The 25,407-nt window shown below is 36.7% G+C and overlaps 1 protein-coding gene and 1 long non-coding RNA gene across 2 annotated transcripts; one reads left to right on the top strand and one right to left on the bottom strand.

Moving 5' to 3' along the window:
- Positions 1-8,407: 8,407 nt before the first annotated feature.
- Positions 8,408-9,565, bottom strand: LOC149005673 (uncharacterized). Its single transcript, XR_016175483.1, has 4 exons — positions 9,499-9,565; positions 9,349-9,399; positions 8,617-8,713; positions 8,408-8,512 (listed from the first exon to the last, which is right to left on the bottom strand). It is a non-coding gene; the product is annotated as an uncharacterized LOC149005673 (long non-coding RNA).
- Positions 9,566-23,066: 13,501 nt separating this feature from the next.
- On the top strand, positions 23,067-24,513 carry LOC149005674 (putative 12-oxophytodienoate reductase 11). Its single transcript, XM_089135973.1, has 4 exons — positions 23,067-23,084; positions 23,244-23,337; positions 23,447-23,620; positions 23,839-24,513. The coding sequence occupies exons 1-4, from the start codon at positions 23,067-23,069 to the stop codon at positions 24,429-24,431; spliced, it is 879 nt and encodes a 292-aa protein (XP_088992099.1). The 3' UTR covers positions 24,432-24,513.
- Positions 24,514-25,407: the final 894 nt, after the last annotated feature.

Below are 25,407 nucleotides of genomic sequence, written 5' to 3' on the forward strand. Positions count from 1 at the left end.
TCTTTTCACTTTTAATTTTTTCCTTTTGAATGATGTGACCATCAAATCGGTCATAAGGATTGGGGATGCCATAGGCCTAGAGGATGAGAGGGGGAAAAGATGTGGAATGACGAACGCTCAAACTTAAGACTTCCTTGGACTAACTGTCTTTACAAAGAAGAATGTTACCATTGTGCCTGAAACACATCTATATATATTGAGATTTGTTATATTTTTTTACCCAAATTCTTGTACCCAATTAGGGTTTGAGTGAGAGTTCTTGTGACGCCGTTTCTTGGCGATTGGTTGTGAGATCTCCTTCTATTCTTCTTCTACATAGTGGAAAAACTTTTCTTCTTCGTCCATGGACGTAGTATCCCACATCGGTATATGAACCACATTAAATCTCTGCGTTTTTGTTTTGAAATCCTTTTAAATTTGTTATTTCGTAGTGTTTGTTTTAACAAACTGGTATCAGAGCTTCTAGTTGTTGTAGATTTTTACATCCATGGCTTCTACACCAATGAAATACGATAATGAAAATTCAATGGGAGCATCAGTTTCAGTTTATGAGAAATGTTCTACGAGAAAAAAAACCCAACTCCTTAGAAATGTTCTACCAGAAAAAACAATTATTTAAAAGGAATTTTCTTCCCACTCAATTCCTTATTATTCTCTTAAACTTTTTTTTTTTTTTTTGGTCTAAAAATCAGCAAAGTTTAAAACGGAAAATGAAAAGAGAAGTGTTCAATGTCCGATGTGCAAATTTTAAAACTGAAAATGAAAAGAGAAGTGTTAAATGTCCGATGTACAGGGAACCTTTGTAGAGGTGGATTCGATGCTTGAGCAAAATATGCTTCCAAATCAGTTGGATACTCCAAAAAGATGGGCGGTGGGGTAGCTTTCATCTCAGGTTTTCCCTTTCTCGGTTCTCATATTTCTCATCTCTCTTTCTTTCTTTCTTTCTATTTTCTTGAGTTGTATTTCGTCAGAAGATTGATCTTCATCTACTTTGTTGATATTTTCAATTTTTACCCCAAAAGAAAATTTTCCAGGAGAGGTATCTGCAACAGCAAGTCGTGATTTTTATGCAATAGAATTCAGAACAAGGCAGCAAAACGTCCGGTCGAATTCAAACTTTTGGCGAAGGTTTTATATAAGAACCTATTCTCTTATCAAATCAAGTTAGTCTCTCTCTATTCCAATCTAGAACAACTCCATTTCAGCAGGTTGGACGAATGATATTTTACTGCTACAGGCCCAAATTCAGATTATTCATTTATGTAGTGGTAATTCAATTCATATTTTCTCGTTCGTAACTAGCAGTTGAATTTTGTGAGGAGTATTTCTTCACACAACTTGTTCTGGTGATGATAAATTTCATCGTGCAAAAAATGTTCTTATATCTGTTTTGGGGCGTAAAGACGCCTGGATAAACATTTTTGAGCTTTCAACACGAGTGTAGATCACTTCTGGGTCGGGGGAGCACATACTACTACTCTCCATATGCTTCTCACCAAAAAAATAGGAGTGGGACACTGGGATCCCATTTCCAAGGTGCGACATTCGCTAGTTGCTGAAACTAGCGATTTGGCAAAATCTTGCCGAAAAATCACCGATAATTCTAGAAATTCAGAGCTAAGACTGAGAGAAGTTTGGTAAGTTCTGGAAAGGGTGATATGATAAAATATCATGTCTTTGTTAGTCCAAGAAGGTCATTCGATGGCTGGATGCCAAAGAAGGCCAAACGTTGTGATATACTATTATGCAAGGAGAAATCAAGGTCAGAGTCGGTGATGATAACAAATGAAGAAGAAGGGGTGGATGGCGTCGCAACGAAAGGCCCAGGGATTTTGGCTATGATTCCGACTAAAACCGCATGTATTTTCACCAATTCACCAGAAAATCCTCAGTTTCTATTTTGCTTCTCACCAAACCAAGCGAAATTCACCATTTTTTTTGCCTATTTCACCGAAATGTTTTTCCATGCCCATTTCTAAATTATTTTATTAATTGTCCCACGCCTATTGTGTGCTGAAGATGTGTCTTCCCTGACAGAAAGGTCTAGACTCAAAGTCGTGGGTCTAAAATGTTTTTAATGTCCTGTATTTCTTTTCAAGTAATTTTCAGAGACCGATATTTTAATCTTTTTCTGTGAATTAAGGTTTTTACTAAATTCTTTTGAATGGTCTATCAAATTTTAGAGAGGACAGTGGAAAACAAATTAAGGGCTGTATCCTTTGTGTCTTCTTCATCCTCTTTTTGAAACCGTCATTACTTAGCGGTAGACAGCCTTAATTTGGGTGAATCACATAAAATTCTTTTTTTCATTAAGTAGAAATTAGGAGTAAAAAAATTATGCAAGCAAGAGATTCTTTGTTTTAAAGACACCAAAGCTCAAGGGTGATCAAAGTTAGAGACAACAATATCGGGGTGAAAAGAGTTTAGTGGAGGGAGAACTCTAAGACTTCTGAACTAACATCAACATGATAAAGAGGCTAGGGGCCAGTGGGATAAAAACAATTGGGAATCCAAGTCCAAGTGATAAAACAATACAAGTTTTTAGGCATCATTATAGCCACTCCTTTCTTTCTGATCGTCAAAAATGCATCAGTTGAATTAGGGTTAGGTGAATCACATAAATCTTATCTTTTGAGAGTGGTATTTCTCACCATTTTCATAGATTCATTATGCAGCTTTTCATAGCTAAAGGGTGAACAAAGTTAGAGACAACAATATATATCGGGGAGAAAAGAGTTTAGTGGAGGGAGAACTTTAAGACTTTTGAACTAACATTAACATGATAAAGAGGCTAGGGACTAAGGGTGTCAATCGGTACGGTTTTGGTACGGTACCAACTTTGAATACCGAAAACAAGAACCGTACCGTACCGGATTTAAACGGTACGGTTTCGGTATTTACAAAAATGGTTCGGTACGGTTTCGGTATTAAATCGGTACGGGAAAACGGTTTAAACACGGTATCTAGTACGGTACAATTTTGGTACGAATGAATTTATGCCACTTTTGTGATTAGTTCATTAAGACGTTTCGGTATTAAATCGGTACGGGAAAACAGTTTAAACACGGTATCTAGTACGGTACAATTTTGGTACGAATTAACTTATGCCACTTTTGTGATTAGTTCATTAAGATCCTAATAAAATTTTGATCAACCAATCGGTCTAATTTGAAATTAACATAGATAAACCAAATAAATCTAATTATAGAGACAAAACAAGTAAATCTAAGAAGAGGAGTGAATGATGAAACGAAAAATTGAAATAGGGAATTAGGGATAGGGAAAAGGTTAAGTGTTTTAAGTTTTGATGACTAACTAAGAAAGGGGATCAAGTCCAATAATTAAAAAAATAGTACGCTTTAATTGATACAGTTAGACTTTGATTTTCAGTTCGACCTAGGTGCCATACCTTCAGTTTGCCTGTCATTGAGATCATACTGTTAAGCATTCATTACAAGAACACGTATAAACTATGTATGTTAAGCATACATTACAATAATACATATAAACTACGTATTTGGTAATGTATGCTTAACACATACTACATAATTCCTGCACTAAATGACAAAATCGTTTGATTTAAGACGTTGAATGTGAGCAGCCAAGCCAGCAAGACATCCAGACAGCATAGCCAGATCCGTCAAAACCTCTTTCTTCAAGGGCAACAACACCAGAGAATAAACACAACTTGATTTCAAGGTTCCAAAAATAAATATTTTAGTCACAGAGAGAGAAAAACCAAAAGGAAGAAATCTAAGATGCAATGAACAAGTGGTAGCTGTATGGAGCAAATAAAACAAGATGAAAGGCATCCAGATCACCAAGAATACAAAACCAACTTGACTAACAAGCACAAGTGTCTCATCATGCCTTTGTAGCAACTTAAATTAAACTCTTGGAAGTTTTTGTGTTTACATGGATTTTCCAAATTAGACAACTCTTTTTGTTGATTCATGCAAGAAAATTCTAGTAAGATGGCTTGAAAATATAATGAACGGGGAACTTCAATATATATAACCTTCTAATATAGTTCTTCTTCAACCTTAACTTGAAGGCATCTTGTAAGGATGACTTCAAATATTTTCAGGAAGATTATGTACTTGTTTTGTGATGAATCCCCATGGTTTTGGGCTGTAACAACCCTTTTGTTCATTACGGTTTCATTTGCTACTCACTAGTTTGTGTCAAGAAAATTGTCTAAACGAGAGTTGCCGTTGCCTCCTGGGCCAAGCGGCTTGCCTCTTCTGGGAAACCTTCCATTCCTCAAACCTGACCTCCATAGATACTTCTCAGATTTGTGCCAAATCTATGGTGCCATCTTCAAACTCAAATTGGGTACCAAGTTATGTGTTGTAGTGAATTCAGGCACCTTAGCCAAAATGATTCTTAAAGACCATGATGGAGTGTTTGCCAATCACAACCCAAACATTGCAGCAAAAGTTATTTCTTATGGTGGTAATGACATGGTTTGGAAACACCATGGCCCCGATTGGCGCCTGATGCGAAAGGTATTCGTTCGCAAAATGATGAGTAATGCAAGCCTGAATCCGCAGGCAAGAAATCAAACAAATGATAAGAGAAGTGAACACCAATATTGGAACACCTATAGATATTGGTCAGTTAATATTTGAAAAGATGTTTAACATGATGATGAGCATGGTATGGGGTGCAAGCCCAGTTCTCAGGGTAGAAAAAACTATGATGGGTTCTGAGTTCCAGAAAGTGATATCAGAAATGTTGTTTCTACTGGCCAACATACTCCAGAGTTGGCAATAATGCACAGTGCTTTGAAATTAGACGGAAAATCAATAAATTACAGCAGAAGGACCTTCCTCTTTCTCAGTACTATAACACTCTTCGGGGATATTACCAGACTTTAGATTTCTATGGGTAGTTTACACCGAAGAATGCTGAAGATGCTATTGCCTATCAACAATGGAAAGATAAATAGAGAGTTTATGATTTTTTGGCAGGATTGAATATAGAATTTAATCAAATTCGCGCACAGATCCTTTCGAGAGAGACTTTCCCTTCTCTGGCTCAAGCCTATGCCATGGTAGATACCGAGGACAGTTCGAAGGACGATATGGTACACACTCAAACATCTGATAAATCTGCATTGCTGGCTGGTTATGGCAATAATAAATATAATTCTAGTAATTTTCGCCCTCTGTAAAAGTGCGAGTATTGTGGAAAAGAGCGTCATACAAATGACAAGTGTTGGAAGTTGCATGGACGTCCAACAAATTCCCGTGAAGGAGGTAGAAATGGAATCAATGGCAGCAATCAAACACCCCCCCCCCCCCCCCCCCCCCCCCCCCCCCCCCCCCCCCCCCCCCCCCCCCCCCCCCCCCCCCCCCCCCCCCCCCCCCTGGCCCCCCCTCCCCCCCCCCCCCCCCCCCCCCCCTTCCAATACAAGTATAACCTTTCACTACAAGAAAAAGCACTTACGGCGGCGTTTCGAAAACGCCGCCATAAGCCAAAAAACGCCGCTATAAACCTTTCCCGGCGGTTTGAAAACGCCGCAACAAACGCAGGCAAAAGCACTGCCGTAAAGTTATAGCGGCGTTAAATTGAAGCGCCGGTGATGGGTACTTACGACGGCACTTTTAATGGCGTTTCAAAGAAACGCCGTCAAAAGTACCTTTTGCGGCGTTTTAGAAACGCCGTTAAATATGTGTAGAAACGCCGTGAAAAGTTATTTTAATGGCGGCGGTTTTGAGAAACGCCGGCATATAATACATTATGCCGGCGGTTTTAAGAAACGCCGGCATATGATACATTATGCCGGCGTTTTTACGCCGGTATATAATACTTATGCCGGCGTTTAGAAAACGCCGGGATAGGTTTTTTTAAATAAAAAAAAATTCCAAAAAGCCAAATTCAATTCCATCAAAATCTAAATTCAATTTACAAATGAATATCCAATTCCATCAATCCAAATTCAAGTTTACAAATGAAGTCCAATATTTAAAGGAATGCTCTACTTTACAATCTTCATTTTTATACTAATGGAGTACTGGAGGAGATATTATGATCTGTCATCTACCTACATCTGCAGCGAATCCCAAAGCAGAGACCAAGCTGGAAGGTGCTTGTAGCATCACTGATGTAGGAACAGCAGCAGAAACTCTTTGTTTCAATTAATGGATCAAGCTTTCAAGAGTCCTCACAGCACTTGCACCAACACACTTAATTTGTGGAATTACTTTTTCACTACATGATACAATCCAGTTAATCTGTCAAAAAGAGAAGACATGAGCTAAAAATGACTCAGCTCCTTAAATTAAGAGTAATAAAGAGGATCACATGATTAAGGAAGCAAATTATAACAAGATATATGGCTAGAATTTACAGCAGAACAAAATCCATTACATGTAATGTAGTAGCTAGGAATAAGAGTATAACTTATCAGGCACACTAAGATGTTAATTAAGAGAAATAAAAAAACAGCAGCATTCCAAAAATGAAGCTCTTGTGAAAATCAAACCCTTATCAGAAAAATCCTTCTCCAGAATTCCCTGAAGCACCTTTCAAGAGATTAAATTTTGAGATTTTTTTTTTCTCAACTTTATTTATTCTCACCAAGGGGTCATATATCTTATGGTACTTTAGCCATCTTGCTTCACAGTTAACTAACCTATTTTTCACTTCTGAAATTGAAGATCCTCACTTAGTATCTCATGCTTCTAATTAAACAAAAAGATACCATGATAAGCTACCTCTCTCACACGCATGAAATCCACTATCATGTGAATGCCAGAATAACCACCAAGTATCTAGCAGAATTATACCTGGTGTCTCTCTGTACTAAATGCATGGAATTCAAGACTAAGTACTTCAGACATGCCTAAAGATTCTCACAAGTCAACTAGATTCCAAAAATATTCCACTTTCATGAAGATAAACATTTCCCTTTTTGTTTTCTTGCATCATCTGACAGCAAAACCTCATATATTGCATGGTCCATTTGTAGGCAGTTCAATATTTAAAATATCCAGGAAAAGAATGACGCATTCTCAGAATGTAGTTTGGGATAATTAACATTGACTATGATACATTGGATAACTTCATCCAATGATTGCACTTCTCTACCTAATAGCTAAAGATTTGGTCAAATAGTTCAACAAAAGGGGATAAGGAACTTGCTCAAAGCAAAACTTGATCATTCAACAAATCATTTGGGAGCCTCTACAGGCTGTTGCACAGAAATAGACAGCAGGGGATGAATCAAAAACAAAAAAGGAAACACAATAGCAGTCTCTTATTTGTCTGAGACATGCTTTGAAAGTATTAAACTGAATTTAGAGACCAACTGAAATAGAAAGTCTGCTCGTCCTTCCCCAAGTGACCAAGTTCAATCTTCATTGAAGACTCCAAGTTGCTAGAATTTCTGCAAGTTCAAAGACATCTTTGACTTTAATTTTCTGCTCTTTAATCAACAGTAAGTTGAATCATCTCCAACCCCTCATCTTCTTCTTCTAATACTCTACAGCCCCAGGACCCCAACCTTTGGGCACATATATGTCATGTACACATGCATAAGCTGTAGGCTGTGCTTGTGGAATGTCTCCTAGTTAGATGCATGGTTAGTTTAATTGTCCTTGGTAACATTGTGATTCGTTGTTAGGTCCAAGTTAGTGTTTCCTATTGTGAAGGATTGGAAGCTTCTACCTTGCCTTTAGTTTCTACACAAACTTAAAATATTAAAATATTAAAATATTAGGTCATGATCTGCAAACAAGAAAAAATAAATAGAATGGATCGCATCTAGCAAGCCCTGCTTCATTCTAAAGGAAGATAAAACTATGGATAAGATGACTTACCTTAAAAAGAATAGAACAACTAAAATTTGAGAATCTTAAGGTTTATTTTCCTTGATCATGAATGAATGAGAAGACCTCAGCTGTTTCTCAATAGCTCTGTAGCCATTTAACTCCATTTAGTGAGACAAACCTTTCCTCATTTAGTGATGCCCCATCAATATAATCTATACCCAGATTAATGCTGCTTGAATATATTAATCTCTTACAGAATTAAATCAAAACATACTTAAAATGAGAGAAAAGATTATCATAATTAGCTCTTAAAAACAAATTAAAAGGTTAGATTAGACCACATGAAGATTCAACTAACCTGCATGTACATGGGGATGACCACCAACATTTTGCTCCAAATCCATTGTTTGTTGTTAAGTGAGTTGAACTCAGGCAACATAAGAGATGATTTCCACTGCTTTCCTCTTTTTCATCTTCCATTGCATCAGAAACAGAGCCAAATCTTTAACAACTCAAGAAATCTATTGTAGGCAACTGTTTTCCTCTTCCTAGATACTACCATTCAAGAATCAACTCCAAATTAAAAGCACATACACTACCAGTTGTTCTTATGCATTCTACCAAAAAAGCAAATAAGTTCTCATACTCACAGCTGTGCACCGAAGGTTAGGAGAGTACTGCAGAAGTCTTGATACAAGATCAACTGCTTCTGGTGGCATGCGTTTGTGAAAAATCTGGCAGAAGCCAACAAAAAAAAGCACATTTGATATTAATTACGTTGTGAAAAAGAATGAAATGCAACAATGCATTTTCCATGTGAAACATAAATTCCTCATACCTTGTGCCATGGGTGAGCTTTAATCTGGGGGAACTTAAAACTCTGTGTAGTTCGGGTTCATGCACTTGATTTCTTCTCTGGTTGGGGTACCCAGAACCTGGGACGTCATAAAGAACAGGAATAATAAGAAAGAGGCCCACCTAGACATAAGACACTCTTTGAGGACACAACTGGTTACTGGGCTACTGAATCATGGTCACAAATTTTATCCTGACTCAGTGTGATTTCACAAGGAATGTTACAATCACACTTCACATTAAAACCAAAATCATTTAGCGACTTCAGTTGAAATTGGATGAAACAAATACAATCATACAAAATTACAAAACTTTCAGTCGACATAACCAGAATAGTTCAGCTTTGGGCATGATTGGTTAAATTACAGGCAGGAATCCAATCATGACTCTGGAGTAACACATGAAATATGTTCCTTCTATAGATTTGGTGATGTAGCATGTGATAAATCCCGAATGAATGCCAAACAGCATAGCTGCTTGAACATTTGGAATCATGTGTATTAGTGGAAACCACTGAACAATGAAATAATCACCACCATCACCTAAAAAGAATGGTGGTTAAAATCTTGAATTCATCAGGGATGTACAAAGCACATGCAGACAAACAACTTACCCCCCCCCCCCCAAAAAAAATAGCAGAATTGGGAAGAAAAACCAACGTATAAAATACAAGTAACATCAATTGAAGAGTAAAATACTAAAACATTATAATCACCTTGATGATTTCAACAAGCTGGTCTACTCCACTCTCACCTGGAAAGAGAGGCTGATAAACACAGACAGCATACATTTTAGTACAATAATAAGGTTAAGAAAGAAAGAGAAGTAAAAAAGGGGACTTTGTAAGGATAAAAGAAATGCCAACCTGTCCGAGCAGTAACTCAGCCAAAACACAACCAGCAGACCAAATATCAATGGCTGTTGTATACTCAATTGCCCGAAAAATAAGCTCCAGGGGCTCTGTAGTATCTAGAGCAGATGTAAGAAATGTTTGGCTCCCCTTTCACCTGTCAAAGGTCAAAGAAAAACACATTAGGGTACAGAGACAGGAAGAAAGTTAAGTATGATCCATGGTGCAAAAACATACCAAGACTTTAGCGCTTCCAAAGTCGCATAGTTTTAGCTGATGGGTATTCACCTGGTAAATAAATGAAGAAGATTATAATTTTTTTCCACCCAAAATGACTGTCAGAAGTCTCAGTCAGAGAAACAAAATGCATTTAAATGACCAAAGAATCAAGGGTATGCCTATTGTCAGAGAAAGGACAAAAGAGATTTAATCTTCATATTTAGACAAATCCAACAGAGCAAAGGATCTGATATGCATAAAATTCAGGTCAAAGGTTTATATACCAATGATAGAAATAGATACCAGAATACTTAGACAAATCAATGGTTGAATGTTAAGCTTCCAGGGTTTCAACTGAGAATAGTAAACCCAAAACAGAACTGCAGGCCCAGAATAGGAGGCTATTGATAACCAAAAATAGGCGAGACTAACCCAACAGGATAATCAAAAAGCATCAAACAGGGTCGATGAAATACAAGAAACTCGTAACAAATGACTAGTTATATGCCAAAAAATAGTTTCTTACTGCTGGTTGGATCTCTAGAATCAGAACCAAACTCTAATAAAACCTTAGATTAGATAGTGTTCAAAGGAATAACAAACAAACAGCATGACTGATATATAGCAGTAGCAACTGAGGATCAAATATCACCAAATAGATATCACAAACTTCTCCAAAACTCTCTCTTTTCTTTCTTTTTCTTTGATTCTTTTTACCACTCTATAGTCTATATTCATCTCATTCTTTCTTTTCTCGCTTAATATTGATGTGGAATACAAGATAGCATTCCTATTTATAATGTAAATCAAACATAGAATGTAACCTTATTAACTACCAACTAATGACAATCCCATAGAAGTGAGGTGAAAGAATACCACTCAAGTAGAACAGCTGCAATAAAAATTTGCCATAGGGCTGTGTTGGTACTGAATTTTTGGAAAATAATTTATGATGCATCATTACCTCAGTACAAGGTTGACAGACATTCCACCTTAAATCTTTTTCTAAAACTTATTCCCCCACTCCCATTTAAAAGGTAAAGCTAAATCATATAGACCATAAGTATTGCAGATGAAAGCTGACAGTAAACACGGAATAGAATGTTCAACCAAAGAAAAAGAATAGAAGAATGGCAAGAAATATTAAAGAAAAAAAGTTTAAACAGGCCAATTGCATACCTTCCAAAATACAACTTCTTAATAATGAATGCACTTAACAATCCAGCCTGCAAGGCAACAATAATGTAAATGGAGGTTCTAAAAGGATGAGATAAGCCACAAGAAAGCAGTAACGACCGAGAAGAGAAGTGAAGCATCCATTTGATGGGTTCTGAATCGGAACAGATGATCGGTGACCGAGTTGCGAGAGGAGATGGGACACTAGAGAAGGAGACCCAAACTGAGAGAATATATAGTGATTCGAGTGGATCTATTACTGTAGGAAGGGTTGTTAGGAAAATAATTAAACATGCAATGAGAGTAGCTGTTTGGTGGATAAGAAGTAAGAAACTTTTCATGAGAAGACACGAAACCGCTACAAATGGAATTGTGTGCGCTTTTGGTACAGTGGTGAATGAAGGAAACGAGGGAAAGGGTGGTTAGAAACTGTTCACCCACATGAGAAAACTGCGATTTAATTGGGTTCCGCAGAATGAGAATGAAGAATTCTGGGAATTTCCAACATGGAGAAGTTAACTTGGTAAGTGAAGCTTTCTAGAAACAAGGAAGAGAAGGGCTATGTTGCCTTGTTCGTCGGTGCTCGATCCATTCAATTTTTAGGTGCATTTTCAGATGAAAAGTATACAAGTTGAGGATAATCAGATAATTCTCAAATAGGGACCGAGGTAAGATAATAAGAATGAATAACAAACAAAACAGCGATGACTGATTCTTAAAACTTCACATACCTGCAGGGTGAAAACAGAATCGGTTGCAGAAAATATTGCTCCAATTGCTAGAGACAATGAAAAGAATTAGAGGTGATATAACAAGCAGGTTTACAGCATTCATCAAACAAAACCAAAAACAAAAAAAACCTGCGAGCGTGAGCGAGAGCCCCACAAGAAAACTAATTGAAGCATAAAAGAAATTCATCGCCATTTTTTATCTATAACCCCACCAGAAAAACCCAAAATCCCAATGATTAGAAGGTAGAGCACAGACCTACCAAAAAACCCAAAGCTTAGAAAGGAGAAATTTACCGGCAAATGAGAGCAGTGCTTGAAGTCCGACTGCAGTGCTGCAAAGTAGATTATCTACTGCAGATACGGCGACCGCAAAGGGGGCTGGAGAGATAGCGCGACCGAGAGAGACCTGCGAGCGTGAGCAACCAGAGGCAGCAAGAGAAATCGTGAGCGAGAGACAGACAGAGCTGGAGGCAGTGAACGGGAGAGAGCTAGAGAGCTGAGGCAAAAAGCGAGAGCGAGAGAGCTGGAGGTAGAGAGAGATGGAGGCAGCGAACCAGAGGAACAGAGTGAGAGAGCGTGAGTGAGGCAGAGATAGAGAGCGATCGAGAGAGAATGAATGGGTTTATTCGACTCACCGTCTTCAAAAGTGAAAAACAGGCGGGTGAGTGAAAAATAGGCGGGGAGTGAATTAGGGCAACCACGGCGTTTTTGTAAAACGCCGTGATAAACGGAGTGAGAAGTGGAGTGAGATGGCCATACAACGGCGTTTTTTACAAACGCCGTTAAAAAGATTAGAGGGTTGGAATGTGATGGCCATACGAAGTGCAGTGGGCATACGACGGCGTTTATGAGAAACGCCATTATAAAGACACATACAACGGCGTTTCTTATAAACGCCACTGTAAAGAAGTGGAGAATTGGAGTGAGATGGCCATACAACGGCGTTTTTTACAAACGCCGTTAAAAAGATTAGAGGGTTGGAATGGGATGGCCATAGGAAGTGAGTGACTTACGACGGTGTTTTTTAAAAACGCCGTTATAAAGACACATACGACGGCGTTTTTGGCAAACGCCGTTAAAAATATACATACAACGGCGTTTTTTGATAAACGCCGCTATAAGTTAACATACAACGGCGTTTTTGAAAAACGCCGCTATAGTCTTACTCGAAGTGCCGCCGTAAGTCCGTTTTCTTGTAGTGTTTGTCATTGATCCCTCTGTTGATCCACAAATCCTCACAGGTATTTTTGGTTGTCACAATGTCAATTTGACTTATCCCTCCTGGGTAATCGACTCTAGGGCAACCGACCATATGACAAGCTCATCTACTTTGTTTCATACTTATTCATCTGTCCCTATTGCTCAGGATGTTAGAACGGCTGATGGGTCTTTCTCCCCTATCTCTGGGAAAGGATCTATTATATGTTCGTCTTCTCTTACCTTATCTAATGTCATGAATGTTCCTAACTAATCTTTTATCTATTAGTTGTCTTACTCGTGATATGAACTGCAAAATACTTTCTTTCCTTCTCATTGTGTGTTTTAGGACCTGGAAACAGAACTTACGATTGGCAAGTGGTAGACAGAAAGGGGGCTCTACTTAATGGATGGGTCCCCATCAGCTCTTTCTACGATCTCTACCTCCCCTACACTTTTTACCTTATTGTAGTGGCATAGTCGTCTTGGCCATGTTCCTTTACCTATTTTGTCCAAATTATTTATTGATCTAATTAAAATGTGCAATTTAAATGATTTTTATTGTGAGGCATGTATTTTGGCCAAACAGACCAGGCATATTTACCCTATTTCAGATAATTGTAGTAAAATTCCTTTTTCAGTCATTCACTTTGATGTGTGGGGTCCTTCTCGGACCATATCTGTATCTAGTCATAGATGGCTTGTTACCTTTATTGACTATTGTACTAGGACCACATGGGTTTACTTACTTCACCAAAAAAGTGACATTTTCTCGTGCTTTCAAAATTTTCATAATATGATTAGGACTCAATTTGGGGCGACAGTCAAAATCCTTCGTACGGATAATGGAACTGAGTAATTGGGTGGCGCATTCCCTTCCTACTTAGCAAACCATGGCATCATACACCAAACTAGTTGCGTCGATACTCCACCTCAAAATGGGGTTGCCGAACGCAAGAATAGACATCTACTTGAGGTAGCACGTTCCCTCATGTTTTCTATGCATGTGCCTCTTCGGTTTTGGGGTGAAGCCGTTCTTACTACAGCATATCTAATTAATCGAATGCCTTCCCGAGTCTTAGACCAACGCTGTCCCCTTGAGGTTCTTTTAGGTACAACAGTCTTTATAGTCTCACCTAAGGTTTTTGTATGTGTTGCCTTTGTTCGGAACCACCATGTTCATGGAAAGTTAGATCCTCGTGGGTTAAAGTGCATTTTCTTGAGTTATCCTCCTACACAGAAGGGGTATAAATGTTATCATCCTAGTTCTCGTCGTTTTTTCGTCTCTATGGATGTTGTGTTCTAGGAAAAAATTCCCTTTTTTTCCCCTACACCTCTTCAGGGGGGAGAGTTTTAGTGAAGAGGTTCTAATGTTGATTCCTCCTTTCAATATTTCTCCTGAGATTCCTACAGATGATCCTCCTTTGGAAGATGGAATGACCGAACAGGCACAGCTGGTGGATGATATACAGGGGGAGACTAGACCTCTGAAGACCTATCAAAAAAAGCAACAAGTGACCCCTTCTGAACCAAGCCAATCAAAAGCTTTGGTTCCTGGCCCTGAACAATCTGTTCCTCCAGGTGAGTCTGTCTTTGACCCTTCTTCTAATCCTACTTTAGACTTACCAATTGCATTAAGAAAGCAGCCTCGAACTTGCACCAAACATTATATTTCCAATTATGTTTCATATCAGTCTCTATCTCCAGAATTTCAAAGTTTTATTTTCTCTTTGTCCTCTACTTCTATTCCTAACACTTGGCAGGAGGCATTATCTCACTCAAACTGGAAAGAAGCTATGGATGAGGAAATGCAAGCTCTGGAAAAAAAAAGGAAAAAAAAACGTAGGACTTGGTGACTTTGTCCATAGGAAAGCAGACTGTTGGGTGCAAATGGGTGTTTGTGATCAAGTACAAGGTAGATGGGACTGTTGAAAGGTACAAGGCAAGATTGGTGGCCAAAGGTTTCACTCAGACTTATGGAGTTGACTACCAGGAGACATTTTCCCCTGTTACCAAGATGAACACAGTTTGTACTATTATTTCATGTGCAATTAATAAAGGGTGGAGTTTACAACAATTAGATGTGAAGAATGCATTTTTGCATGGAGAACTTCAAGAAGAGGTATATATGGATATACCACTCGGGTATTCTACTGCAGAGACTTATAGGAAAGTGTGCAAGTTAAAGAGGGCTTTATATGGGCTGAAGCAATCTCCAAGAGCGTGGTTTGGAAGGTTCCATAAGGTAATGATATCTAATGGCTATAAGCAGACAATGCAGACCACACTTTGTTTATTAAAAGAGATAGTTGCCACACTACTATATTTTTAGTATATGTTGATGATATTGTGATCACAGGCAGTAGTGAGAATGAGATTTCAACATTAAAGACTTTTTTGAGAACTGAATTTGAAATCAAATATATGGGAAAATTAAAATATTTCCTAGGTTTAGAGTTGGCATATTCTACTAGTGGTGTATCTCTATCCCAAAGGAAGTATACATTGGATCTTCTTGAGGAAACTGGAATGCTAGGATGTAAGCCTGCTGAGACTCCTATTGAGCCTAACCTACACTTGAAGTCAAAGGAAGGAGAACCAGTTGACAAGATAAGGTATCAAAAATTAGTGGGAAAGTTGATCTATCTATCTCACACTAGACCTGACATTACATTTGCAATTAGTCTTGTTAGCCAGTACATGCATGATTCCTATTCCTCACATTTGGATGCAGTATATCAGATCTTTAAATACTTGAAGACTACTCCAGGAAAAGGAATTTTAATTTCAGCTCATAGACATTTGAAGATTGAGGCATATACAGATGCAGATTGGGCAGGATGTCCAGATGATAGGTGATCTACCTCTGGATATTGTGTATATGCGGGAGGTAACCTTGTGACTTGGAGAAGCAAGAAACAGGTTGTAGTTGCTCGGTCCAGTGCTGAGGTCAAGTTTAGGGCAATTGCTCAAGGCATTTGTGAGGTACTATGGCTTAAAGGGCTGTTTCAAGAGGTTGAGACAGATTTGGAGGTTCCTGTACAGTTATACTCAGATAGTAAGTCGGCAATCAACATAGCTCATAACCCAGTACAGTATGATAGGACTAAGCATGTGAAGATTGACAAACATTTCATCAAAAAGAAGCTTGAGGCTGGGCTAATCCATATCACCTTTGTTACTTCAAATGAGCAACGGGCTGATGTGCTCACACAGAGCTTGAGCACAAAGATATTCAATTACATTATGAGCAAGTTAGGCATGATAAACATCTATGCTCAAACTTGAGGGGAAGTGTTGAAAACATGGACTGAGGTTTTCTAATTAGAATAGGATTATGTTTCCTCATAAGTTTAGAGTTTTATTTCTATATTTCCTTTTCCTACTTAGTATAGGATTTAACTAGGTTGTAACTATAAATACCCTATTGGGGTCTTGTGCATAATATACTTTTAGAGGAGCAATTCCTCACATTACAACAGATTCTTTGTCGGACCACCAAAATTACTCTAAAAGATATACAATGTTCATTACATCTCGGATTAGGGTTTTGATATAAAATGTAACACACTCTCTCTCTATAACTAATTTTTTACTATTGAAATTAGTAGATTGTCGTGCTTGGTACATTTTGTCCCCCTAAGGTTTCTTACGTAAAATTTTTGGGTATGTCTAGGTTTATTTATTTTCTTTTTTCTTTCATTCTCTAAATTGCTCCTAGGCATAGACAAAAACCTCAGTTGTACATTGGTGATCTTCATGTATACCCCAAAATTACACAACTCAAATAATTTCATGCAAAAGGAAACTCTATTTAACTTCATAGACTCTGAATGTCAACTGCAAAATTCAGGCTATATTTAGAAAATGGGGAAGAAACTAGAATATGAGAAATGAAAAGATCACCAAGGAGCATTGACCTTAGCTTTAAACTCCACCTCAAGAATCATGGACTTCAGCTCGAGTATCTCAAATTCTCTCTTTGATTTCTTAAGCTTTTCGTTCACCTTCTCAAAATCATCTTCCAAGAAAGCTCTTTTGTTGATAGCTTGATTGTCAAGGGCGGACCCAGGATTCAATATTGGGGGGCCGAAGAATGGAAGTCTAGATTGGGGAAGCACCAATGCTTTTTCGCCACACATATTATGTGGGCCCTTATAAGACCCATTGGGAGTCCCACCTATAAATTAGTTTATTATATTAAAGAATATGTCCACATATATTTTGTGGGGCCCACACATTTTTAACAAATATAGGTAAATTATTAATAATTATATTTTTTTTTTCAACAAGATATAAGTAAATTAAAGCATCAGTTTAAACTAATGGGGGTTGGTCCAAGTGGTAAGCAGTTTGGTTTGCTTAAGCAAGGTTCTGGTATTGAATCATTGTGGATGCAAAAAATCCCCGTTGGGAAACTCACCCACCACAGCCAGTTGTACGACGCGGGTCGAACACCGGTTTATAAACCGGGGTTGGCAAACCAAAAATATATATACATGACTTCAATCCTAAAAGGTCAATTGCAAACCATTTTTTTTTTCTTTTAGGTAAGAGCTGCAAACCAATGGAAGTTAGTTACCTTATTAACTATAGACATTTTATTTACAATATAAAATCAAATAACAAAAATTGCAGAAGAGAAAGAGTACATAATTGTGGGGAAGATTTTTTCCCAAATTTTCCTTAACCCACGCTTATAAAAAGGGAAGAATAATAAATAGGAAGAAAGAAACCCAAGAGAATAAATAGGAAGAAAAGAGGAGAGAGGAGAGATATGAGAGAATAAATAGTGATTGAGGTGTTAGTTTTTAATTAGGAATGACATTTTGAATATCTAATAAGATTTTTTTTTCAAATATTTCCTTTAACCCACATTTACAGAAAGAGAAGTGAATAAATAGAAGAAGAAAAAAAAGATGTGATAGAGAAAATAGGGGAGAATAAATAGGGATTGAAGAATTAGTTTTTAACTATGGATGACATTTAACCCATTATTTTATTTTTAAAAATTGTTCTCAATATTGCGGGGGGGAAATAGTGACATTTCATATGTGAGAAGAGAAAAAAAAACTGGAAAAATGAAGAAATTTACTAAAATAAATGAAAAACTAAAGAAATTATTTAAAAATTCAAAAATCCTTGGGGCCTAATCCATCGGTAATTTTACTTTATTTTTTATTTTCCAGACAAGGAGGTGATCCCAACTGGCCAATAATAGTTCTTCCCATTGTCCTGTGGAGTTCAGATCATCTCCTCAGACAGGGAACATAAAGGGCTTCCTGGATAAAATAATGTGTTACATTATAAGAATTTAAAAATAATAATAGTAAAATTTTAAATTATTCAATATTTTAAGAATTAAGATATCCATGATTCACTATTTAATTGTATTCATGGTTTGAGAAAGAAAGACTATTAATATGCTGCAATGAAGAGTATGACAAAGTTTTATGTAATTCATATTTTGATGGAGAGAGATACGTATAATTAGAATTTTTGGGCCACCAAAATTTGGTAGATGAAAGTTAGAAGGTGTGATCAAGAAATATTAGAGACGTACATGTACAGAATAATGGATGGTAAGATACAAACTTTTGTCCATCCATAATGTGTAACAATTAAATGATTATCTCCATAATCACAACTTTGCCACACATTGGTCATCCTTTTAATTATTCATGCCCTCTTATAGTGAATTTTAAATAGGGTTGGCACCTAGCCATTAAGTTTTCTATGCAACACTAATATTTCATGGTTGTTGCATGCCCACGTAAGCATGGACCTAGATGAATTATTATAATTAATAATGCTTATTTATTTTACTTGGACCCATTAAAATTCTCATGATAGTCTACTTCACTAAACAATTTAATGCATTATATTGGTGTGTAAACCAATTAATTTTCATCTTTATGTCATTTCAGTTTGTTCATATTTCTTGTGTTTTTAGTATGTATGTCTTATTTATTCTACTTGTATAATCAGACACATAACACCTTAGAAACCAACAAATCATGGAACTTAGAATCAATCTTCTAAAAAATCTAAAAACCACAAAAAAAAAAAACCAAGAATCAATCATGGAACCTAGTTAGAGTAATCATACACTCATATATGTATGTAGACAAAATCACTAAAAGGTATATCTTTGACAAGATCTCTAACACATCTTGGTGGTTGCGTCAGCATTTAATGCATGAAATGTTTGTATGCTTTATTCCCCCTTTCTTGGGGCCTTTGTGCTGTCAATGACAATCAATTATTCTCTTTTCTTTATGAATTATTGGTGAGTTAGTTGCTATTGATATCATATGGATGGAAAGTATTTAAAGTTAAAAATTTACTGCAACTAGATTGAGATGTCACTATTGGACTTCCCCTCCTGTTGGTCAGCTGAAATTGAACTATGATTTTTCTTGGCTTTCCAACGATTCTCGTGGGGGTTGTGGTTGCTTTGTTTATGATTCTAGTGGTACTCCCTTCTGGCTCTATCAGTCCCATACCAGTCTCAATTAATTTTGGTGGGCGAAACTACTGGTGTCTTATAATGTTTGTTAGCTGTGATGGAAGGTGGTTTTAGTGAGATGATTGTTGAGACAAATAATTTGTCTCTTGCTCGCATGATTAATCAGGAGATCCTCCCTTTTCTTAAAGTGGCCCCCTCATTGAAGACATTCAATACATTTGCTCTCTCCGGGTGGATTTGGTGGTTAAGTCTATTTCTAAAGAAGCTAATTTAGTTGTTCATTCCCTAGCAAGATGGTCGTGTCTTTGGCAAACACGACGGTTTGGCCTATTTCCTCTCCTTGGCTTATTGGTCTTTGTAATCAGGGTGTCTAGGGGGCAGTTTGCCCCTTTTTTTTAATGAAAATTTTCTCTTATCAAAAAAAAAAAAATTTATTACATGTTTACCAAAAAGAATTTATAACAAGTCGAAAGAGGAAATTGTTATGGTAACTAAAATTATATATAGAGGTCATCCAAGTCAAACACCGACATTTATTTTCAGAAAGAAAGGAAAAAGAAAAACAGTAAAATGAATATGCATACAACATATACTTGAGAGAGAGAGCTGATGGACGGGACCACTAACCACCTTTGGTCTGGGACCATCGGGACCACTTTAAAGTCCGATGAGTCCCTGCCGTTATGGGGATGATCACGTGGAAAACTTAAAAGCTAATGAACTATCTCCTGATTTTAACAAAATGACTAAAATGTATATTTTGACAACATCTCTAACACATCTCGGTGGTTGCATCAGCATTTAATGCATGAAATGTTTGTATGCTTTATTCCCCTTTCTTGGGGCCTTTGAGCTGATGATGTCAATCAATTACTTTCTTTTTTTTATGAATTATTGGTGAGTTAGTTACTATTGATATCATATGGATGCAAAGTATTTAAAGTTAAAAATTTAAAACCAGTTTTTACCAAAAAGAATTTAGAACAAGTCGAAAGAGGAAATTGTTCTGGTAACTTAAATTATATATATAGAGGTCACTAAAGTCAAACACCGACATGTATTTTCAGAAAAAAATGGGAAAAAAAAAACAGTAAAATGAATATGCATACAACATCCTTGAGAGAGATGATGGACTGGACCACTAACCACCTTTGGTCTGGGACCATCAGGACCACTTTAAATTCCGATGAGTCCCTGCCGTTATGGGGATGATCACGTGGAAAACTTAAAAGCTATGAACTATCTCCTGATTAAAAAAAACAAAAAAAACCAAGAATCAATCATAGAACCTAGTTAGAGTAATCATACACTCAGATATGTATGTAGACAAAATGACTAAAATGTATATTTTGGCAACATCTCTAACACATCTTGGTGGTTGCATCAGCATTTAATGCATGAAATGTTTGTATGCTTTATTCCCCTTTCTGGGGCCCTTTGAGCTGATGATGTCAATCAATTACTTTCTTTCTTTTTTTTTATGAATTATTGGTGAGTTAGTTACTATTGATATCATATCGATGCAAAGTATATAAAGTTCAAAACTTATAATCAGTTTTTACCAAAAAAAATTTATAACAAATCGAAAGAGGAAATTGTTCTGGTAACTTAAATTATATAGAGGTCATCAAACACCGACCTTTATTTTCAGAAAAATGGAAAAAGAAAAACAGTAAATTGAACCATCTACATCAGCTATTTCAAGTATGTCCATTCACAAAGTTGGAACTTTTCTTTGGAATATTTTCACGCATGGGGTGGTGGTAAGAACGGCCGGAATGTCATTAGCAACCCAACAAAAGTAATTACATTTAAAACAAAGAAAACCACATGATCACCTGCAATTCAATAAGTTCATCATCATTATCCATTTTAGTTAGACTGAGGGATCATCATTATCTACCAAGATAAATAAAGATTCATGCTTTTGCTCAAACTAGTTCTCAAACATTCTTCCAGGGTTTGTGTGGTTCATGTCAGGATTAAAACCCTGATAATGCAGCCCACCCTTGCAGACTAGGTGATGTGAGTTTGCAAAGCAGAGAGACTTGTGAGAAGTACTCCATCCTCTAACCAGCTAAGCTAATGCAGGGGTGTTATAAGAGGGTTTTCAATAATCCATGCATTGTATAGGCTACATAGTTAAGTTTCAGATTTTATACCTGGGAGAAATGAAGCATCTAGGTGCTTTTGTACCCATGAAAAGCTGCAAACATAAAAGCCCTAGGTTTTTTTTTTTTTTTTTTTTTTTTTTTTTTTTTTTAGAAGATTGATTCTAATTTCTAAGTTCCATGATTTGTTGGTTTCTAAGGTGTTATGTGTCTAATTATACAAGTAGAATAAATAAGACATACATACTAAAAACACAAAAAATATGAACAAACTAAAATGACATAAAGATGAAAATTAATTGGTTCACACACCAATATGATGCATGAAATTCTTTAGTGAAGTATACAATCATGAGATCTTTAATGGGTCCAAGTAAAATAGATAAGTATTATTAATTATTATAATCCATCTAGGTCCTTGCTTACGTAGGCATGCAACAACCATGAAAAATTAGTGTTGCAGAGAAAACTTAATGGATATGACCAATGTCAATCCGATTAAAAATTCATTATAAGAGGGCATGAATAATTAAAATCATGACCAATGTGCGATAAAGATTGTGATTATGGAGATAATCATTTAATTGCTACACATTATGGTGGCCCAAAATTTTGAATTATACGTGTCTCTCTCCATCTCACTATGAATTACTTAAAATTTGGTCATACTCTTCATTGCAGCATTAATATTATTTCTTTCTCAAACCATGAATACAATTAAATAGTGAATTATCGATATCTTAATTCTTAAACACTTTAAATAGCATTGGAAGTGCAACTATAATCAAACAATTTGTAATCATAACTTTTATTCTAGTCTGAATGTTGTAACAAATAGTTGCAGCAGTAGTACATCTAATACTGCCAAATAGCAACATTGATGTAATGCGCATTACTTCTGTTAAGTAATATATTTGCTTCTTAATTATCAAAAAATAAATTAAATAAATTAAAACCAAAGTTATAAGTTGAGTGATTTATGAGCCAAGTGGTCCTAGCTATAAGTCATGAAGTACTGATGCTACAAGTCATGAAGTGCTACAAGTCATGAAGTACTGATGCTACAAGTCATGAAGTATTGATGCTACAAGTCATGAAGTACTGATGCTTTTGACAGCTCACGAGTGTATGATCTTCATAGCTTTCATGTACTTACCAAAAAAAAAATTTAGTTTTCACGTATAAATAACAAGCTTCTCATATCAGTTTCATAAACGTTAGTGGCAATTAAACTGAGCTAGCTCTTCTTGATTAGAAAGTTAGAGATAGAATATGGAAGTTGGGAATGGAGAGAAAGTGGATGAGGCATCTCCTATACCCCTTCTAACTCCTTACACGATGGGGAAGTTTAAGCTGAGTCATAGGTCTGTTTCTCCTATACTCTTCTCAGTTCTTTAATTTTCTCAGAGTTTGGTTTTTTGAGCTCTTCTTAGATCCATTTTCTTCTCTGTGCATGTTTAACTACTTGGTTGTGTTTCAGTGTGCACAAGTGTATGATCATTTTCAATGCTTTCATGGCTTTATGGAAAATTCTTGGGTTGGAAGATAACATTCTTATTATTTCTACTTATCTTTTTCAGAGTTGTCTTGGCACCACTAGCCAGACAAAGGTCTTATTACTACATACCTCAACAACATGCTGTCGAATATTATTCCCAACGAACCACTAAAGGAGGCCTTATGATAGCTGAGGCCACTGTGATTTCCAAAGGTGGTCGAGGGTAAAGTTGTCCAATAACAGAAAATTTTAATTAAGTTTCTATATTTCTTTTCATATTATTTTGCTAACTTCTGCTGTTATCTCTTTAATTTCTATTAAGGTTTTTGCATACACCTGGTATCTGGTCAAAAGAATAGATTGATGGTTGGAAACCAATTGTAGAAGCTGTTCATGCAAAGGGTGGGATTTTCTTTTCCCAGATCTTTCATGTTGGAAGAGTTTCCAACAAAGGTACATATCCTATTAGCATTTTTGGTTTTTCTTTAGTTCTTCTAGAACTCACAATTTTTTTCTCTGATGCTGATGATGTTTACATGTTTTAATTTCTATACTAATGCAGCTGTTCTTGATGGGGAGGATCCCGTCTCTTCTTCAGAGAAGTTGCTAAATCCAATTATTAGAGCTAGTGGGGTTGATGTGGCAGAGTTCACGACTCCTCGCCGGTTAACAACAGAAGAGATTCCTCAGGTAGTCACGCAATATAGGATTGCTGCAAGAAATGCCATGGAAGCAGGTAAAAGATTATAACCTAGTATGTTAAGTACTTGACTTGTGTACCAAAAGTTCTGAAGTTGATGGAACATGTTGAATCAAGCCTTTTAACTTATCCATGCCACACATGGATACTAGGCCGTTGCCCATACACCAAATTGAGTCCCATTAGGCAACTAACACAATATATATGAACTATTTTTCCAAGAAAATTGAAGTTTCAGTTTTGAATGGCTGTAGGGTTTGATGGAGTTGAAATCCATGGCGCACATGGATACCTGCTTGACCAATTCATGAAGGATGAAGTGAATGACAGAATTGACAAATATGGTGGAAGCCTTGAAAATCGTTGCAGGTTCTCACTAGAAGTAGTCGAAGCAGTTGTGAATGAAATTGGAGCTGAGAGAGTTGGAATGAGGCTTTCTCCCTTTGCCGGTTACAAAGAGTGTGGAGATTCAAACCCAGAAGCTTTAGGTCTTTACATGGCTCAAGAACTAAGCAAATTTGGGATCACTTATTGCCACATGATTGAACCAAGGATGATTACATCTGGAGAAAGGCAGGAAGTTCCTCACAATCTTCTACATATGAAAATGGCTTTCAATGGTACTTTTATTGTTGCTGGTGGTTATGACAGAGAAGAAGGTAACAAAGCTGTTGCTACCGGCTACACAGATCTAGTTGCTTATGGTCGTTCTTTCCTAGCAAATCCTGATTTGCCAAGGAGATTTGAGCTTAATGCTCCACTCAATAAGTTCATTAGAGAGACAGCTTATATACAGGATCCAGTTCTTGGTTACACTGATTATCCTTTCTATGAAGAGAAAGCTTAGAGTTGCAGTATTGGTCACCATGGATCGTTCTAATGGAGAAGCATTGATGAAGGAGATCTTAGTCTCACTAGGAACTTTCTCTTTGAAGTTCTTTCCCTCCTTTTTTTTTTTTTTTTTTTTTTTTTTTGGGTAATGTCCTTGTATTTGTTTTTTATGCATATGAGTTTTTGTTTCTATTTTATCCTATAATAAAGGGTATTTTTATTGTTGGAAATTAAGCTGAAATATATTGGGAAAATTACAAGATTAGCCACTTTTGGCTTTACTTTTACAAAAGTAGCCATTGTAAGTTCACCTTAACAGAAATAGCTAATACCACTTTTGGTATTACCAAAATGACAAAAACAGTGATATACCTCCGCTCCGACAGAATACACATACTTCTCTCCAAATCGATGAAAAAATGACCGATTTTATCGTTGAAGTTGCAGGATCACTCTTTTTTTTCCCGAATCGCATATTGAGTTGATCCTGCAACTTCAACGATAATGGTGTGGTTTTTTCCGAATCGCAGATTGAGTTAAAGCATTTATTTCAACGAAACCATTAATGGATTCCAGGTGCGGTTAAAGACCCGAGACGAGTTTCTAAACAAAACCAAAGAATCAATCAGTTCTTGGAGGAAAAAAGAAGGAAAAAAAAATTTGTCTTTCGTTTTCGTTCCAATGATTCCTACCTGCAATCCGTTTTGTTTCAAAAATTCAATAAACACCCAGAATCTTGACAAAAGCAAAAACACCCAGAATTATTGAGAGATTCGCTTATCTTCCATCACCATAAAAAATGAAGACGCCCTTGCTGCCATCGGTATCTTCCCTACCGTTAAGCCCTTTAGGCAACTCTACTAAACCCATCTCTCCCTTGCATCCCTCAATATCTTGGTTGGATTTTTTTTTTTTTTTCGAATTGAACTGATGCGCAACATGGTGGTAAGGTGCAGAGCTAATCGGGAGAATAGGCAAAATGCAAGGGTCTG

The sequence above is a fragment of the Hakea prostrata genome, chromosome 9, assembly GCF_041222555.1.
Source record: "Hakea prostrata isolate BN-2017 chromosome 9, UWA_Hpros_2, whole genome shotgun sequence".
NCBI classification, from domain to species: domain Eukaryota; kingdom Viridiplantae; phylum Streptophyta; class Magnoliopsida; order Proteales; family Proteaceae; genus Hakea; species Hakea prostrata.

Coding starts and splice junctions, on each gene's coding strand:
- LOC149005674 (XM_089135973.1), top strand. Junction 23,338..23,446: donor TGGAAGAGTTTCCAACAAAG/GTACATATCCTA, acceptor ATACTAATGCAG/CTGTTCTTGATGGGGAGGAT. Junction 23,621..23,838: donor AAGAAATGCCATGGAAGCAG/GTAAAAGATTAT, acceptor GAATGGCTGTAG/GGTTTGATGGAGTTGAAATC.